Below are 20,032 nucleotides of genomic sequence, written 5' to 3' on the forward strand. Positions count from 1 at the left end.
GGGGGGGGGGGGGGGTACTCTTTAAGGCTCAACAAAATTAACAAGCAAGGTTATCTATGACAAACTAAAGGAAGACAGAGGAGTAGGGGTAGATTACAGTTTCTTATGTGGGTTCCCGCAAACCAGTAACTTTCACCTGAACCTTCTATCTATAATGTAAAACCCTTTAAATATAAAACAAAATGTAGTAGGGAACCAAGCCATAAGTTCTGTTGTTAGCTCAGTGGAGAATGAGGAACCAGCTGAATCTTTGCCCAGTCTTGAACCAGGGATCAATTCCGCTGGTCACATTTCATTTCACTCTTTTAAAAAAGAAAAAAAAAGTTGGTCTCATTTTGTTTCTCTTTTTACTTTTAAATGCCAACAACGGCCAAACTAAAAAGATATCACAACCAAATTTAGAACTTGCTGAAAGTATTACTCAAATTCAAATTAATTTTGGAATTAAAGAGAAAATGAAAAGTAAGAAAAACTTGGGGTTCTAAAGTTGTTGTTGGTTCTTCCATGTTGCTGCTGCGTAGCCTTGTCAATTCCTTCATTCTTCTTCCTCCTCCTTTATTTTCCACTTATACTAAAATAAAATTTCTCTTAATTTTTCTAACTATTGTCATGATATATCGCAGTATATTACTTTTTAAATATATATTGAACATCCAGTACTTAATTTGGTAACTATTGTATGTTAATTTGAAATTGCTACAAATAGGAGTGTGCAAATTTTGGTTTAACCGATGAATTGAATCATAAAAATGTTATAGGTTATTGATATCGGTTTATCAGTTAATTGATAACTGAACGGTTGGCACCTAGTAGACATTTTATTATCGTTTAAACCGATAACAAATCGTTGAGCACTGCAAACCACTTAAACGTGATGGATATCGTATTGGTTTGATTATCGATAACCAATAAACCGAACGGATATCATATAAAAAATGAATCGAATCAACCGATAAGCAACTCTAGAGCCTATTTGGATGGGCTTATAGCTTTTGACTCATAAGTTAGTAATTCTAACTTATGGATTTTAGCTTATTTTGTCTTTTTAGCTTAACAAAAGGTGCTTAAAAGCACTTTCTTATTTTACCCAAACACCACAAAAGTGTTAATAAAGTTATTTTGGCTTTAAAGCACTTAAAATAAAACAATCCAAACAGGCTTCTATTTGGAACCCATAACCTTCAAATCCTCTGCAGAGGAAATGTTTTCTTCATAAGTTCCCAGGAAGAGGAAATACAAGCAACATTAGCCACAGAAGTTTACAAACCATTTCTATGAAGATTCAAAATTAGCAAAGGGAAAAAGGACAAATATATCCCCGAACTATCGAAAATGGTATGCATATACCCTCCGTCATACTTTTGGTACATCAATGCCCCTGCTGTTAAAAATTTAGAACGCATTTACCCTTCTTTCTAACGGAAGATCAAATATGAACACGTGGCGCAATCCTACAGAGAGACCCGTTTGACCAATTAATTAGACCCAATTAAATTTCTGTTACGATTCAAAATTATCAAAGGGAAAAAGGAAAAATATATCCCCGAACTATCGAAAATGGTATGCATATACCATCCGTCATACTTTTGGTACATCAATACCCCTGCCATTAAAAATTTAGAACGTATTTACCCTTCTTTCTAACGGAAGATCAAATATGAACACGTGGCGCAATCTTACAGAGAGACCCGTTTGACCAATTAATTAGACCCAATTTAAAACCTAACCCATATTTATTTTTAACCCACCCGAAACCCTTTGACCCAAATTAAAATACCCAGCTCGGCACCACCAAAACACCGCCGGAAACACCTCCACGAACCAGACCCATTTCACCATTAGCCATCGACCACTGAACTAACCTCCATCTTCCAGAAAACAAAGACAAAATCAGACCCCAAATCAGTGACCACGAATACCCCTCCAACCCACGCCGAGCAGCAAGCAACAACCAAACAAAATTCAAACCAAAACCACCATATCGTCGTAAAACAGCCATTAACCGTGAGCGCGAAGCTCGTAGCTCAAGCGAACAACAACAAAACCCATATCCAGCCAGCAAGCTCAAAGCTCCGACCAAACAACTCCGGCGAAGCTCAAAGTTTCAACAATTTCCAACAACCAAAAACCACCGGTGTGTCTCCAACTCCGGTAATCTGTTTCACGTTGTTTTTCTTTTCAGATCCGTCCGGACAGGTTCAAACTCCGGCCATCCTTATTGTTAGTTTATGATTTTTAATTACTAATAATTTTTAGGTGAACTTTGTTCTTTCTTCCCGTTTTAATTGTTGTTGTTTAGGATCTTGACTTATTTTAGTAATGTTTTTAATGTGCAAAGGTCATGGAAGATCTGAAAAATTTAGATAGACCATTATCTTGGCAGGTTCAATTTGTATGAATTTAGGAAGATGGGTGTTATAATTTGGGTCAAATGGGTTTCAGGTGGGATTAAAATAAAAATGGGTTGGTTTTTAAATTTTGGGTCTAATTAATTGGTCAAACGGGTCTATCCGTAGGATTGCGCCACGTGTTCATATTTGATCTTCCGTTAGAAAGAAGGGTAAATACCTTCCAATTTTTTAACGGCAGGGGCATTGATGTACCAAAATATGACGGAAGGTATATGCATACCATTTTCAATAGTTCGGGGATTAGCAAATAACAGCAGATTGTAACAAGTTCAGATGTATTGCATTTGCAAATCTGGATTATCACACAGATTTTTTGAGATCGCTTCAAATGAATCGAATGCCAACTACCAATTAAACCACTTGCAAGCCACACCAAGAGATGTAATGAGACAATAATCACAGATGAAGAAGAAACTATTTTGAATCCTCCAATCACTTGAGCTACTGAACAAAAAAACTACTGCCCTCCAAAAAGAAGCCGTCCAAAGTATGTTTCTAGTGAACAGTGAAAAAAATAGACAACCTACAAAACGAAATAATACCTTAACCTCCTGATACAGTTTCTTCTCCCAGAGGTACAGCTTGTTTAACGTTGAAGAAAGGTTCTTGTACCTTGAACTAACATCTCCTTCCACATCTGAAGCAGCAGGATCATTAATCTGAATTGCAGCATTCTTTGACGTAGAAGGTTGTGACGACACTACAGACAATGAAGGTGAAATTGCATGCAACATCTTGGAAGACACTGTCCCCATGAAATCCCAAGAAATAGAAGTTAAAAATCAACCGAGACAGCCTTTAAATTAAATTACTAACATGTCCAGTATACTATGCAACAGAAAGACCTTAACTTCATTCACAAATAGAACAGTATTCTCATCTGCAAATCTCTCGAGCATAATGATGAACAGCAAAAAAAAAATCATAATTTTATATTACAATGAAGTAACTAGATATGTGGAAGGCATAAAAACCAAAAGTTGAGATCACAACTAAGTACCTTGATATGTGGCGTTCTTACGATTGTGGGGAAGCTTTCCAACCTCCAGCATCTTAGCAAGCTCATTTCCAGATTCAGAAGCTTGCTCAAACTGAACCTGAATCTCTTTCACAACATCAGAGTCGTCCTTGAATGCACGAGCTCTGAACCCAGCAACATTTCCCCCATGCCCTGACTTCCCTTCCTCATCTACCACTTTCTTATCCACAACGTGTACCTCAAACTCCACCTGCTCATTTTCCATTGACGCACTTGGCCTCCCATGGTATAGCGACTCCGAATCACTTTGCTTCTCTCTCTCCTCCTCTGCCACTGCCTTTGAATGGTTCCCTCCGTGGACTTCACTTTCGCCTTCGACAAACTTCTGATGTCCGTGAACTTCCTTAACAACCTCGTGCTCAAAATCCTCGTCTTCCAAATCAGGGATACCTTCTTCTTCCCTAACCTCTCTCGAGTCTCGGCTTGGCGTATACGGTGTAGGGTAATTATTACTCTCAAAAGTCTCAAAAGGGTTCAGAAAATCCCAAGGTGAGCTCCTCGGTGGAGAGGGTGGCGGAGGAGGCGGTTTTGAAGTTGAAGGAGCTGACGAAGGCCCAGCTCCAGATGGCGCCGGTAGAGATGAATCACCATACGGCCTTTGAATCGACGAGGAAAAAAACTCACCAGCGTAATTGGGATAATTCGGATAGTTGTTGTAAGAATTAGGGTTGTTACTATTGGGATAAGGATAGGGATAATAGGAAGAAGACGCTTCACCCATACGAACAGTCTCCGGACTTATGGGTCGTTGATGATAGGTCACCGAGGGCGTCGTTTGTTTCCTCATGTAATTCATATGCATAAACCCTCCACCACCACCACCACCATCTTGATATGGTGCGCCTAACCCACCACCACCAACTTGATATGGTGCCCCGAACCCACCACCAGCCTCGCCGACTTGATATGGTTGCCCGAACCCACCACCGACTTGATATGGTTGCCCGAACCCACCACCGACTTGATATGGTGGTCCGAATCCACCGGCCCCGGCGACTTGATATGGTGGTCCGAAACCACCGGCGCTACCAACTTGATATGGTGGTGCTCCGAACCCTAGGTTTTGATGATCACCATAAGTGAACTGACCATGAGTAGGGGTTTCCGTATGGTGATGCAAAGAGTCGGAACCGGAATCATCATCTTCGTCGGATTCAGAGTGGAAGTGAAGGTGTGAACCGGAACTAGAGTGAGAATGGTGAATTTTTTTAAGTGGATGAGGAAGGGCAGAGGAAGTTTCAGCTTTGGGATGAGGGGGGAGATTGAGAAGCGGGGAAAGAGGACTACCAGATGATGAAGTAGAAAGATCGAGATCATTTTGGAAAAACCGTTGAAGAGAAGCGCCGACGGATTTCAATGAGTGAAGATAAGCTAGATGGGCTTCCGCAAAAGCGTAACGGTGGTGAATAGCTTGGTCTAAAAAGGCACAACGTTCACGGCATAGAGCGACCGCCGGCAAGTCATCATGCTTAGAGGTTGCGCACCCCATAATTTAAAATTGGGGAATTATTAATTAAATAAAAAGGGAAAAGAAGTCATAGTGAGAGAGGGATGGATGAATGAAAGAAGCATCCCAGAGGGAATCTTTGCCAGCAGAGAATTCGTCCGTTTATATAAAGAGAAAAATGGCTGCTCCGACGAAGACCGGTGAATACACTCTGCTTTTTCAACATTTAGGGAGAGATGGACGAATACATTATTGCTACTCTTTACTTTTTGCTGATTAAAAATGGCATTTAACATGCAATTTCAATGGTTAACCTAACCTACCCCCCTACTAGCTCATTAACAACAAAAAAATAACTTACCTATTTTGGTGAACACCAATAAATTTATTATTTTGGTGAACATTAGTAATAAATAAATTGTGGTTTTAAAGGAAAAAGTGTAAGCGTGTATATGTGGAAATGGAAGGTTGTTGCATTCAAATTGGACTAGTCTTACTTGTAATTTTAGTTTGGTCAAAACTCTACCATGTGGTAAAATGCATTTGGAAACGTCTTTAGAAAAAGTTTTTTAATTACTCTAAAAGTTTTTAAATTATAGGTAACATTCTTGTTACTTACCAAACACAAAGATAAGTCCAAGTCAATCTAGGTCCAATATAGTCATACTTTTAAACCTTCATGAATAAGATAACCTTAAAATAGAAAACTAAATTGTCAAATATTAGATGCCTTTTTACCATTAAAATGTCATATAATTTTTTAAATGCCCTTACTTTAAAAAAAAAGTTAGGTATCTTTATTTGGGCATGAAAATGACAAAGAATGATTGGTATGTATATTCTAATTCAAATTGCAAGAGCCAATGATCGACTATTATCGATCTACAAGCATAAAGCATTTTCCACTAAGTAATCAATTCAAACATTGAAAAAATAGTATTTTCATGGACAACAAAGTTTGATTAATTTATACCAAAGCTTGACGATTGAGGACCAAATGAAAAACTTGGGGAAATATGCAAGTCTTTATTTAAAATTGAATATGCATGAATGAGGTAACAGTAATGATTGGATTAAATGTGACAGTGAAATGCTATAAAGTTTCTTTATTTCAGGACTTATCACTCATTGAATCATTCAAAAAGAACATCTCCATGATCACTGTTATACCATTTTTCTTTTTGCCATTTTATGCAAATTATTTGACCCCATTTTCACTCTTCATGCCCCACCTCTCAAAACTCTACCATTGTTATATATTATTAAAAAAAAGAAGATTATTATAGTAGTACAAGTTTTGGGTAAGTTATTAACCAGCCTACTTGTTAACTCAATTTATTCACTTCAGTCCATATAAAAGTTGTGTTAATATATTGCCTAATTGAAGACCTCATCGATCGAAATTGTATTGGGCATTTACATATCTTACAAAATCTTTAATTTTTCAAAATCGAACTTATCACTATTAATGAAATCTGGGCGGATAATGAAATTTTCATCTTTTTAGCACTAATAAGAAAAGAAAAAAAAGAGGAATAGTTATTAAGAAGGACGATAGGTTGAAAAAAGAAGAAGCAAGGCACCAGTTGAAAAGGATATTTATAGAGGATTGTTTTATTTGTTTGATACGCTATTTATGTACAATAAATTATATGAATAAAAATTAAGCGGATTTGTTAATTCGATTTAATTTAATTTATTTCAATTGAAGTAATGACTCGTTTATTTATTGATTCTATCTTCTTTGCTTAGTCCATTTGACACTCATATTTATAGCATAACACAATTTAGTCCATAACAAATTTCATGTTAGTACTAATTGCACATAAATTTGACTCTCGTCTAGACGTTGAAAAACTATTATCCTTAGCCAACTATTATTTTATATATAATAAGATAAACTAGTGAGATGAAAGTTGTAGATCTAATCCAACTATTAACAAAAGATAAACTATGACCTTTTCATTAATTTAAAGAGTAAGTTTTACCATTTTCCTAAACTCTATATGCATTGACATATTCACACATTTATCATGACTTTAATAGGTTACTTATGTTCTTCATCACTTTTTTTTTGAAAATTGTTGCATTAGGGGCATTTAACTTATAACAAATGATGATTAAAAGAGTTAGAATTGCAAGCAAAACACCGTATCGAATAGCCGTTTTTATGATTAAGAGTTGTAAATGAGACTAATCGGCCAATTAATTTCAATGGATATTCGCATAAATTAAATATGTATGTTAACAAACACATGAAAAATTACTATAATATGATTCTGGACGAAAATAAATAGTGATAATCTGAGTACTAAAGTTTTATAATTCAATGAATGAATATATTTTCAAAAGGGAAAAAAAGAAAAGATGTTTTTGGTGTATCTCTCTTCCGTTTCCAGCATATATTGATACTCATTTGATATGAATGAATAAGCCGTTTGGCATAGCGATAAATATTTTTTCATACTTAATTAGGCGTTATAAATACAAAATCATTTTTTAGGGAGCTGTTTGCCCCTACTATGAGATTTTTTGACGTTAATACAAATTTAATCCAAACTCTAATATATATAAAAAAAACTAAATAGAAAACACATAAAAAGAATAGAATTTGAAATCAACCCTACCGAGATATATAAAGTATTATTTTTGCTAAAAGTAAAAAGATTTAATGCATAGATATATAACATAATTTGGACTCATCCTACGTACGAGAAGTAAGTATATTTTATACATGATTTTTTTATATATATAACAGTGGCATGAACTGTTAATTATGGAGTATTAAGTAGCTTGTCAATAATAATTACGAGTTGATTTAGAAATATAAAATTTCAGGAGACGAGCATGGTAGTGCACGTGGTCAATTAATGTCTTTTATATATATATATTGTCTTTTGAAATATAAGTTTGAGCATGAGAAAATAATAGCAAACGACTTCATAGTTCCTATACATTTTAGGATGCAAAATAAGTAGAAATTATCATCTATGAGTTTTTTACTTTCTTAATTTTAATTTAATGTAATATTGATATAATAAACAATTAGATTTTTGCACCAAAAATAAAACTCGAACTTTTGATTGGTCGAGCAGTTGAATAGAAATAAGCTAGCAATAGGTGTTCGACACAATCACCTCTTCTTTTTTAATTATATATGCGCAATAATAATAATAATAATAATAAGAAGAAGAAGAAGAAGAAGGGAGATTAGCGGGGTCCTCAAGCTAAGTACTACTAATTTGTACATTCAAATCCATGCATGTGATACAGTAGTACTCTATTATCAAAGGCAAATACACCATTTGAAAATTTCAAAAAAAAAAAAAAAAGCTCTAATTATATGGGCGCAATCAGCTTGTACAAACAAGACAAAGCATAATTTCATGTTTTATTTGACAAACTATTATTTATATTTAGTTTTTATCAGTTTCTCAAAACAGATATACATATACTGTCTTTATTCTATTTTATGTGACACTATTTTTTTTTTTGGTTAGTTCCAAAAAGAATGTCACGTTTCCTTATATAGTAAGTATTTAAAGGTAAGATTCCTCTATTACCCTTGTTGGTCGCACTTAATTTTAAATCATATTCCATCCGTTTAAAAAAGAATGACCCTATTTGATTTTTAGTCTGTTAAAAAAGAATGACTCTTTTTCTTTTTTGCCAATACTTTAATTTTAACTTTTTACGTGACATGTTTAAGACCACAAGATCAAAGGACATTTTGGTACATTTGACATAATTTTAATTTAGAACCACAAGATTAAAAAGTTTTTTTTTCTTTTCTTAAATTCCGTTTGAAGTCAAACTAGGTCATTCTTTTTTAAACGGAAGGAGTATTCTAATACATTTATGAGGAGAGAAAAAAGTGAGTCCACTTTTGAAGAACAATTTAGTAAACAATTCAAAAGTCTTCATATATTTTTTAAACTTCGTGTCGAGTCAAGTGATGTCACGTAAAATAAGACGGAAAAAATAATCTTTTTCAAAATTAACACATATACGTACATCCAACATCTGCTTAGCATAATATATATAATATACTTTTTGATTTAAGATTTTTATTTTTATACATAAGAGATACCTATGACAGTTGTCTTCTCTTCAAATTGTAAAAGAGACAAACATTATTTTTTACTCTTTAGTTTCAAATCGTTTGTCTTGATTTCATATTAATTTTAAAAATTAAAAATAAAATAAAATTTTTATAGTTTTATCTTAAAGATATATCAAGTATATCATTTAATTTTATGTATAGTCTCAAACATGTCATGTATAAATTTTAATAAAAAATTATTGAAAAAGAAAATGATTATTTTTTAAAAATATATTAAAAACATGTTAAACAAATTAAAATGAAAGAAAATATTGGTGGAAAAATTAAGTCCAAGTAAATTAAATTAGGAAAAATTACATAAATTGATATATTTTAATAAATAATTACTGATTTTAGCAATACTTTTTATTTATTACCATTTATAGCAATCATATGTTAAATTTATCATATGTATTAAAAGTGAATTATGTATGTAATATATATGAATTATAATTATTTTTTAAATATATTATGTTTGTTTGGTAAAAATTTGACACATTGTATTATAAGTGAATTAAAATGTGTAATAAATAAATTATTTATTATTAAAATTTGTATTATATATGAATAAAGAATTGTTCTTTGTAATATGAATTAAACTTGTATTATAAATGAATTAAAAGTGATCAAGTGAAAAAGAAATATTATTGCTATAAATGGTAAATATTTTGTTATTATAGTATATTTATGTAAGTTTCCCATTAAATTATGTGGACAAGTTAAGCCTTTAATATTTTTACAACCTATGGCTACTACATTATGATCCATTTAGGTTAGCTCGAATCATATAAAGAACTCTTAAAAATTATTTGCAGTATAAAATTAGTTGGTCCCCACAAGATAATTAAGTGATCCTCCATGTAATTAACATGTGCTGCACTAATTGTGTATATTTTGGACTGTTGCATTAAACTTTCCAGCTTGCTATTCATGTGTGGAACTATTCTTTTTTTTTTAAAAAAAAAAAAACATTATTGGAACTATATATATGCTATTCCTTAAGAAGCATCGATCCTACCCCAAAAGTTTCTTTAATTTCACTTGTTACTATTTTTGCATACATAACTAATCAGAATAATTGTTCCTCAATAAATTTATATTTGAATTGGATACTTTATTAACAAAACGTTGATGATCTACACAATTGTATGTCTTTTATGTTTTTACTAGACTTCTTCGTTGCTAATTCGATCTGAATTATGATTTGCTCAGCATGTTGAGCCTACTTCCTTTTCAGCTCCAGACTTGTCTGCATCAAAGTTATCTCTTCAAACAATTTTATACCTTAATTAGTGCTAGTAATATATAAAACTGATTATGATACAAGAAACTTGAATTTAATTAAAGATTTGATAGAATTGAAGGAGAATTAATAATGTGGGAGTATTAACTGGCTGTGCACTAGAGCGAAATTGAAAAATCTGGACAAAGTTTATTACTACTCTACTAGTACGAAATAAACCGCTGATCACAAGTCACAGTCATGCCATGAGCCAAAATATAGTCCAAGAGTCGTGAATTGATGGATGCTAAATAATTGGTCCTAGATTATTCCTAAATTTGTTTAATTATATATTGCCTTTTGTCCTGCTCCTTTATTTGTTACACTACTACTTTCCTTTCAATAATGGTCCACGTACTATTAGAACCAGCCCAAGAGTCATTTCGTGTGTGCTATGAAATTATAATATGAATTGCTATAAAATACTAATATCGAAATATTTATTTATTTAATAAATTTATAGCTTCTCAGTTAAATGAATGGTTAGTTAAAAGTCTTAAAGGTAGAATATATTCTTTGACATATTGTGATGATGATTCTTGGAATTTCTATTACGGTGAAGAAAAGAAGAAGCCACTGAAATGTAGTTGAAAATTCCATTTGACATAAATTCGTATTTGGGCGTCGGCGTAGTTAGTTGATATGATCAGCATAAACTGATTACCATGATGAGCAGGGGTATATCAATAGGTTGTTTTGCTTTTCAGACTGTAATGTTAGAACATCCAAGAATGCACTACATTCCTGCTCTCTCTCATAGGTTATGCTTTCAGAAAATTAAAGTAGCTTTCATTTGAATCAAAGTTAGTCATATTCTTTCTTTATCTTCTTTACATTATAAGTAGGAAATTCCAAAAGGATGTCACTTGTACAACAACACAAAAGAAAAGTAGTACTTTTTTCAAAAGAAAATATCAGTTTGCTTCGATTGAGCCTTAAGGTCTTTCAACTTCTTCAGTATATTGGTGAAATAATCCTGCAGATATTTCTCCAGTGAACTGACGTCTTTTGCATCCACACCCAGAAGGTTATATGTCTCTGCCATAGGAACTGAGAACACAGTATCGCTTGTCAAAACCTGGAAATTACCACAACACCACTAACATTCATTAGCTTTGTCTTGGTGGACATGCACCATTTACACACGGGTTTAATTTAATTACCCCCCCTATTTTATTAAAAATCAAATGAACACACTCTCTTCACTAATATAAACAGTCAGTTCGTCGAGGACAGCATATTCAAATACATCATCCTTGCCCCCCTCACACCCCAACTCCTGTTATTAAAAGAGTTACCTTTTCCCTTTACCTTAAAGAGGTTCATTTTTTGGAAAGAAACATTGCAAACAATGAGAAGAAAGAAAATGATCTAGTAGAAGAAAAGGAAATGATGTAGTAGATATAACAAACAACCAGAACAATATTAGACTGCATTTAATAATATGAAGAAACACTCATTTAAACAAAGAATAAGAAGTACAAAATGTAAATGTAGAAGAATTCTACCTCTGAAAATGCCAATCTATCAGCAACATCATTCGTCCACTCAAACAACCGAGTCAGCTGACGTGTAAATCGCAAAACTGACACAGGCACTGTAGTCACATTGGCATCTTGACCAGCAAGTCTCTCGCACAATGTTATCACCTGATTCAATGAGTACTTACTTGACAAGAAGGTAATAGATATCATCCAAACAGGAGAGAAGGGAGAGAATAACAAATACAGGAAAAAAAAACAAAAGAGTAGTATGCAAAATGAGAAAGAGCTTACTCTAGCTTTTTGCGGGGAACTTACTCCTACTGGGTATCAACGTAAAATGATATTGACAATGAGAAAGGTATTGCTATTTCGAAAAAGTGGATTGACTTTTTTTCCAATTGCCTAGCATATATAGAAGATCAAGAGTATCCTTAACAGAAAATTTGATGGTCTAACCTCTAAAGAAGCTTCAAAATGAACTTGGTTTAGAGGTAAGAGTTCGATATTAACAGCATCTGTTGTTGCTTACCCCAATACCAGAAACAAAAAATACCAAAAATGGCTACATTGTAAGTTCCCAAAGAAACTTAATCTTAATACTTAAAATGGAGATCCTTCTTACCTCTTGGGTTGTCCATGCCCGAGGCCCAGCAAAAGTGAGAAGCTTCCCATTAATATTCTCATTGCGTAAAGCTATGAATGTCAACCGAGCAATATCCTAGAAGCAATTTTGCATAAAATTATTTACCAGTTATGTTTAATAGACTCAAAAGAAACTAAGTGGAAAGTTTACTTGGGTGTCCATGTATGCTATTCGAGTGGGAGCATCGGTTCCCCATACAGATTTCTCTTCTAATATAGGCACTGCATATTGACCAATAAGGCCCTGAAGCAAATGAAAACAACGTTTAACTACTAAGTCAATGAATAATACGACTGAAGGACAATAGACATGGCAAAAGGAAATACGGGAATAACACCTTATCAACTGGTTTAGAAACTATTTGTATGGGCAGCTTTGTATTTTTTTTACCTTATTAATTGGTTTAGAAACTATTGTATGGGCAGCTTTGTATTTTTTTTCCCAACTGCTAAGAGTTGATCAGTAAGATCAAAAGGGCAGTCCATGCTACCATTCACTGGATTCTCCTTCTAAGATATGTAGAGATTGTTCGTAACTCAATCAAAGCTCATAATTTTGTAGATAATAAGAATATAATGTGTCAAGCTTCTCTGTTTCTGCATTACAAATTTCACGTAGCAAGATCTCGGTGTTTCAACTAGTATATTGATAGCCTTTTGACACTCTGAGGTGTCCCTTTACAATGTCGTGATATATATAACCCTGATTTACACATCTTTTGAGCATAAGAAATGCTTTCCCATTTTCAATAGGTTTATTGTGAATCTAACTTATTGCAATACCTTTCAAGAGTTTTCAGATATGATTTGTGGTCAAAATGTACATATATAAGGCATACTTTCTCCAAACCAAATAAAATCATCTGAGGATGATACCTGCATGAAGCCACATAACCGAATTACAACGTGGTTCAGGCCTGAATCGCGGAGAAACTTCTCTGTACAGTGTTTGATCTCCATCAGAGGAACTTCAGGATGCTTGTCGCAGTTGTGAATGGAGAAAAATATAAATTTTTGAATGCCCATGGCTTTTGCACATTGTATAAGAGCCACTTTTCCTTCCCAATCTACCTAAAATGAATGGATAAAGTAAATATGCTTGACAAGCCACTAACGTAAATAAAAGAATCAAGACAGTTAAATAATCAGATCATTTTCATTTGAACAAGAACCTAAACTCCTTAAGTAGAGTGTGGATCAATTATTCACCCCTATGGATGCTTACAGTTTTTATAGGCTCCTCAGGGCGTCCAGTAGCACAATCAATAACTGTATGGACTCCAACCAATGTTGCTGGAATTGTTTCAGGTTTGCTTAAATCTGCCTGTGCAGAGATCAAATAATTTTCACAAATATATAAAAGAACAAGCTTAAATGAATTGTCAAAACTGCAGCAGATTAGTGATGAAAACATAAATGTTGAATCCAATTAAAAAGTTAAAGTGGATGACATTCCTACTTACATTGACAACCGTAGCGCCCCAATCACGAAGAAAATCGGCAGGAGCAGGCCTAGGCCTTACAAGACATCTGACGTCGTAGCCCTCATCCAATGCTCTCCTCACTACCTGCCTCCCCAATGTGCCGGTGGCCCCCACAACTAGTATACTAGTCGGCCTCACAGGTGTTCCCGGAGCTAAATTGAGTGCCGCCGGAGCACTCTGAGCATTGCACACCACCTTAGGTACGGAACCATGTTTGGCTACGTGACCAAAGTTAAGAAATGAGTTGGAATCATGTTATTACTAGTGGGTAATGTATTTGTAATAAAAATCCAATTTTAAGGGTAATAAAATTGAAAAGAGTGTAGTTACCTTTAGTAGTGGCGATGGAAAAGGAAAGTGCCGAATGGAACATGGTTGGGCATGACAAGGAAGATAGCTTGCGAGAGGGAAGAGTAGGGGTAGCAAGGTGGCCGTAGAGGGTGGAAGCCATTAGAGAGTGAGAACAACTGTATTGTATTTTTTTGTATAAATAAATGACAAAATTGGTTGGGGAAGAAGAGGCCACGTCCACTATCTTATTCATTCATCGCAAACAGCCTATGGTTGGTTACCCGCTTTACACATCACCTTTTAATTTTTAAAAACTTTAATATAAAAAAGACATTTTTCTTTATATATTATATATACTTCATTCAAATTAGACAAGAGAGTTTTCGTTATTAGTTTGAATTTGAATTAGCTTCCAGAATGTTGATGGAGTTCAAATTAAAACAATGACAAAGGGATAAAACCTACTCCCTTAATTTCAAAAAGGAGGAAGAAATTATGATCTCAAGTTGGACGTCAATTTCTTTTTTTGACTTTTCTCTAGGTTACTACAAATATAGAATTTTAAAGGTGCTTTGTCTTCAAACAAAAGTATTGGTAGCAGCTACAAGACAAATTAACTAATGGCACTAAAGCTGATCGATTAGTATATTAAACAGTTGATATTCCAACTACCAATGACTGATTCAGTCGAAAGAAATGCAGGGCAAAAACCGAGTTTTTCTTATACACATGTTTTTCTTTTTTTAAAAAAAAAAAACAAAAAAAAAACAGCAACTTATAAACATGCAACGCCAACAACACACTCTTCCTATATTTTGAGCATTACCTCTCCTTTGGAGGAGTAATCGATATTCCAAGAATCAATGCAGCATAAAGTTGTTTATTTGTTCCTGCTCTCTCTATGTATTTAAATGCATCTAACTTCAGTCATTCTCTTCCCTAAAACGGCACCATTCACTAGCAAAACTGGAGAACCAACCTCTTACTTTCCACTGTACAATTGTTTGCTCCATACTGTTATCTTGTTAATCAATGAATGGAAGCTAGTACTCAAAATGAGGACCTGCCTGCCCCCCATCTGCAACTTCTCTTTAATCCAAGAAAAGCATCTTCGATTTTTGACTCATCTGCATCATCGAATTTCAAGTTCATTCTCTGTATATTCTGTATCAGACCATTCTTGATCTTCTTCGCCTACCTGACCATCACTTGCTTCACCCATACCTGAAATAGTAGCAGCACCGCTATCCATTTCAGAATCTGCACAAATGCATGCTGTTGGGTTTTCATGAAACTCTCCCCTGCCTGGCTTTACCTCCATTGGCTCGCCCATGAAACCTATTTGAGACGTTCGAATTTGTGAAGCAAACTCCTCCCATGTCATGTTATTTCGATGAAGGAGCAAATTATTAAGCTTCTTCGCATTTGGGCGGATAGTTGGTTTGTGATCAAAATATCTCCTGAAACACGGAAAAGATTTTAAAAAGTTTACCCTTTCCTGGAGTGACAGACTAACAAATAAAATAACATGGTATTTGAGTAAAGAATATGGCATTTGTAGGAGTATCCTTCGTCAAAATTATTTTATAAGATGGAAAATTGTTTTTTTGTGAAGTCAGCTAAACTGATTCTGGTCAAAATCATCAAGTAGCTTACCTTCTTCCTGCGAGCATTCTTGCCATATTACCATTGTTATTGGATACAAAAACATCGCTCTCATCACAAACCATGAAATCTAACGCAGCCATCCGAGAAGAGAAGGAAGAGAACGGTGCCAATTCCTCCTTGCTGGCAATTGTATCTTTGGAATAAAAATTTGGAAATAAAGCCTTGAGAGGAGCCAATGTCTCCTCTCCACCATAAATTTCTCCGGATGCCACATAAATATGAACATCATTACCGAAACCAAGTGCTCTAAGCATAAGGCCAATTTCCTCTGGAGTGAGAGGGCATTTTCCATTCCTTCGTTCCTTATCGGGGTTCCTTGCCTGCAAGTAATGCCAAAGAAGTAATACCATATTAACTATAAGTAGGGGCAACGTATGGACTAATAGTTACTAAAATGGGTAGTGACTCACATGTAATGTCTTCCACCTCTTTCGTATTTTACCTAGTTCTTTCCTTTCCTTGTCTCCTCCACCGTAATAGCATCCAGAGAATGCAAGCATATCTGGTTCAAACCTTAGAACATGGTAAACAAGTTTCAGCAAGCATGTTCCAGTTGTAGAATATTGACTTAGAGAAGTATACAATCAAGAATGACAAGATCAACATTCAATTTCTAAAGGAATGTCACTGAATCTGAAAAAATAACACTAGAACACACATAAATAACCATTTTATCAGATCAGCAATATAACGCCCAAAAGGCTAGCCCTTTTGCCTTCTATATTTCAACAAAGCAGCTTGCGTTGTTGGGAAAAAAAGAGATTCTTTCAAAAACACATTAATGAACAAGATAGAACATTTGTGTTAAACATATTTTGTACATAAATGTTAATAAAATTACCTCAAGTGCAAGGCAACAAAGTGCCTGCTTTTCATTCTTATCCTTTCAACCAATTTTCTGCCCATTTCAGTTATGGGATCAGTAAACTTCAATGCATGATAATTGACTCTGCATCTCAGCTTCTGCATATCTGTAGTCAATCGATTGGAAAGCCTATAGTCAAATTTTGTTAGCTGAACGGCCTGCATCAGAACAAAATATAGAGTAAACAAAATGAGAATCTACATCCAAAAACAAACTAGTTAATCTAGATATACTTTAAGGGCCAGTAGGAAAATCTCAAACAAGAAATGTGCAATAAACTACACAGACACTCTGTACATTAAGACGTTGAATCCCCTCACCACCCCACCCAACAGGTTGTGCATTCAACAACACAGATATTGTCAAGAAGATATGCTCGGACTTACACTTTTTTCCTGAAAACAAGGTGGAGTTTGTGTTGTATGGATAAGTAAATCTGTGTCTACCATTCTGTACCTTGAACTTTCAAATTTTGAAATGCTATGACTTGGTTGTGCATTAGGGCAATATGGATGGGAAAATAGTACATTTCAGCACAAGTTGCCACATACATGTGCAATGCAACAAGAACAATAGAATACTAAGGACCACAAATCATGTGATGTACACAAAGCTCCATGTCGATGATATCATGTTTTGATGCACTGGAAAAGGCAAACATGTCCCATTAATTTGTAAAGGACTTACGTGCTTTTTCTTCAAAATAGGCAGGATGCGAGTTTGATAACACTTGGCATTGCACTTCCTTGGAACACGTGTTGTATATGGAGTTATGATTTTATCTCCGATTCTTGGAAGATCCCTAATAATTTTGACATCTTTCGAGATTCGTGAGATAAACCAGTCGACATCAAAAATCTCAGAGAAGTTACTGCACGTAAAAAAAGGAATGATTACGTTCATGAATTGTAGTACACTCTAACAAACAAAAAGATAGGTCATAAAATGCGTTTGTGCACAAATTCTTCCAAATAAAACCTTGAATCTTTCCAATAGGATTTCTGGTCGAGTTTTGGAACTACTAGGATGGCATTCAAGATATGAGCTGCAACAACTGCATCTACAATCTGCATCCAGCAAGAAAATGATTTGAACTCAAATTTGATTTAGCAATCTTTTAACATAGAAATGCAAATAATAATTAGAATTCCAGCGGCAAAATAATCTGCTCGTAGTATCTCAGATTTAATAGAAACTCTTATGGTGTCTAGAAATGGACTTGCTGATTCATGATTGCACAGTTGACAAGACAGTGTCAACAGAAAATGCAGCTGCATGTCACCGGTAACATTAATAGTAATAATATTTTGCTGGTGAATGATATCAGAATTTCAATTTACAAGTGAAAATTTTCTTGTTCATATTTAGAAAGCAGAAGCTAAAATATTGAAACTGCTTTTTCACTGTACAATTGCTAACCATCCAATTTAAATGTCATTCAGGTATCCACAAGGAGGTTTAACATTTTTGAACGTTTGAACTTGTATCTTATCCAAATCTGCACTAGTTGTGTCTACCAAAATTGCACAATTACTTAGAATTTAAATCCTCCGAAGAACAACATTCAAACACATAGAAGAAAACTTGGCAACAACAACAACATATACCACCACCAGTGGATAGAGGTTTTTTTCAATAAGACTCTGGGCTCTAGAATTAGGGTAAAAGAATATATTTACCCCTGTTCTCTGTTGATTCAAGCCTCCACTAGTTGCAATCATCAAGTACCTATTGGGATGAGTATTCACCTCTGCCGCTGCAAATGTTACAGCGTCAGGGATCAGACGAAGAAAACAAAAAATTAGAAAAAGGGGGTAAAACAAACAAAATGCACCCACTTGGAAAACTATTGCTGGAATCGCTGCAGCCATGATAGAATTTGGATTGCTTGGAAATCCATACGTCTCCGCTTAAACTCCCTCCGCCCATCTACACATTAAAAATCAGGAGCTTCAGAATTCAGATTTTAAAAAAATAAAAAATAAAAAAGAATCTTACGTATAGGCAGAATAGAGCTCACCGGAACACGAAAGATATGCTCTTTTTGCAGGTTCATGCGAAACCCCGTGCCGTTAATGAACTGAATGAAATAAAAAGAATCAGAAAAAATGAATGACAAAGAAAGAAAATGTTGTACAGGGTATACATACCGAGATGGGATTGATAAGGTGATTTTGGTGGATGGGAGGAGAGAAAAACAGAATTAAGCACAGAATAGCAGCAAATAAAGCAGAGGCAAGAGTAAGGAAGCGGTGAATGCGTTGTTTTCTTCTTCTGAAAAGCAGAGCATGGAGAATGACAAGAAACAACGTCTCATGTTTTCTCTTCTTCATGTTTCTAAAAAATCTGGTTCGGTTTTAGAGTAGATTATATATAAATCCTGCCTGCTTTAGGTTGAGTACAAAGAAAGAAGAAGAAAAAGTTGGTAGACAAAAATAGTGATTTAGGTTGGTTTCGCTAAGCCTAATTCTCCGCACAGAATTTAGGACACTTTTTCCCTAATTACCAACTCCTAAATATGTATATACCAAAATCATATTACTATCAACTCTTAAAGTTAAATTGACACGCAGGAATTTTCGTGTTACGTCTTTTTTGGGTGAAAACGACAAACAACACGTTAATTCATTTTCCCGTATATGTTTTGGCCCACCTACACACCTGTTTACCAAAAGTTTCTGTGCTCTTTTTCTAGTTTTGTTTCCATTTCCATTTTCAATTCTCATACCATGTCAAATTTATATTATATAATTTTAAACTAAAAAATGTATCTTTATGTTTTTTAACTTTTAACATATTAAATATATAACTGGAAAATTATAATTAAAAAGAATTCTTAAAAGAAAGACGAACTTAAGACAAATTAATTAAAATTACTTGATTCTTTAAGATTATTTTATTTTATTTATCCATTTTACCAAATTAGAAAAAAACTTTATAACTTTTTCACATATTATTCTTACTATTAAATAACTATGTAAAATCAGTAGTAAGATTTAGAGTTTTGAAATATCATTGATAAGATTAGTTTATTAAAAAATATACACCTTAAACTATAAACTTCTTAATAGTTTTCAAGTCAACATGCATCAAATAATATGAAATGAAAAAAGTAAATCTTTCATTAATTTCTATTTACCATGGATCAAAAATAAATTATTTTTATTTATCTAATATTAATAATAGATTTTACATTCTTATTTATCCACTTAAATAAATCAAGATTTTCCCCCCTATTTACTCTTATTTAATAATAATTACTCATTTTAAATCATCTTTCAAAAAAATGTAAGACTTATGCATCGACTAATAGAGAT

At 34.0% G+C, this 20,032-nt stretch overlaps 3 protein-coding genes across 3 annotated transcripts in view; all 3 read right to left on the minus strand.

The window, feature by feature from the left end:
• LOC107007628 (nitrate regulatory gene2 protein) overlaps positions 1-5,264 on the minus strand; it is a 9,001-nt gene extending 3,737 nt beyond the window's left edge. The window contains exons 1-2 of the mRNA XM_015206320.2: positions 3,412-5,264; positions 2,954-3,156 (exon numbers count right to left, since the gene is read on the minus strand). Of these exons, the coding sequence (XP_015061806.1) occupies positions 2,954-3,156; positions 3,412-4,939 (1,731 nt within the window). The 5' untranslated portion in view covers positions 4,940-5,264. The remainder of the gene's footprint in view (positions 1-2,953; positions 3,157-3,411) is intronic.
• Positions 5,265-11,048: 5,784 nt separating this feature from the next.
• Positions 11,049-14,380, minus strand: LOC107001100 (uncharacterized protein ycf39). The gene is made up of 8 exons (XM_015199273.2): positions 14,222-14,380; positions 13,871-14,109; positions 13,633-13,731; positions 13,284-13,478; positions 12,559-12,651; positions 12,388-12,483; positions 11,790-11,930; positions 11,049-11,359 (listed from the first exon to the last, which is right to left on the minus strand). Exons 1-8 carry the CDS (start codon positions 14,340-14,342, stop codon positions 11,183-11,185), a joined length of 1,161 nt encoding a protein of 386 aa, XP_015054759.1. The 5' UTR covers positions 14,343-14,380; the 3' UTR covers positions 11,049-11,182.
• LOC107001094 (O-fucosyltransferase 6) lies at positions 11,074-19,206 on the minus strand. Its single transcript, XM_015199271.2, has 17 exons — positions 18,866-19,206; positions 18,736-18,795; positions 18,554-18,644; positions 18,395-18,471; positions 17,694-17,782; positions 17,403-17,586; positions 16,692-16,873; positions 16,261-16,363; positions 15,839-16,170; positions 14,222-15,642; positions 13,871-14,109; positions 13,633-13,731; positions 13,284-13,478; positions 12,559-12,651; positions 12,388-12,483; positions 11,790-11,930; positions 11,074-11,359 (listed from the first exon to the last, which is right to left on the minus strand). Exons 1-10 carry the CDS (start codon positions 19,046-19,048, stop codon positions 15,315-15,317), a joined length of 1,629 nt encoding a protein of 542 aa, XP_015054757.1. The 5' UTR covers positions 19,049-19,206; the 3' UTR covers positions 11,074-11,359; positions 11,790-11,930; positions 12,388-12,483; positions 12,559-12,651; positions 13,284-13,478; positions 13,633-13,731; positions 13,871-14,109; positions 14,222-15,314.
• Between the last annotated feature and the right edge of the window lie 826 nt (positions 19,207-20,032).

This window comes from Solanum pennellii, chromosome 1, assembly GCF_001406875.1.
Source record: "Solanum pennellii chromosome 1, SPENNV200".
Taxonomy (NCBI): Eukaryota; Viridiplantae; Streptophyta; class Magnoliopsida; order Solanales; family Solanaceae; genus Solanum; species Solanum pennellii.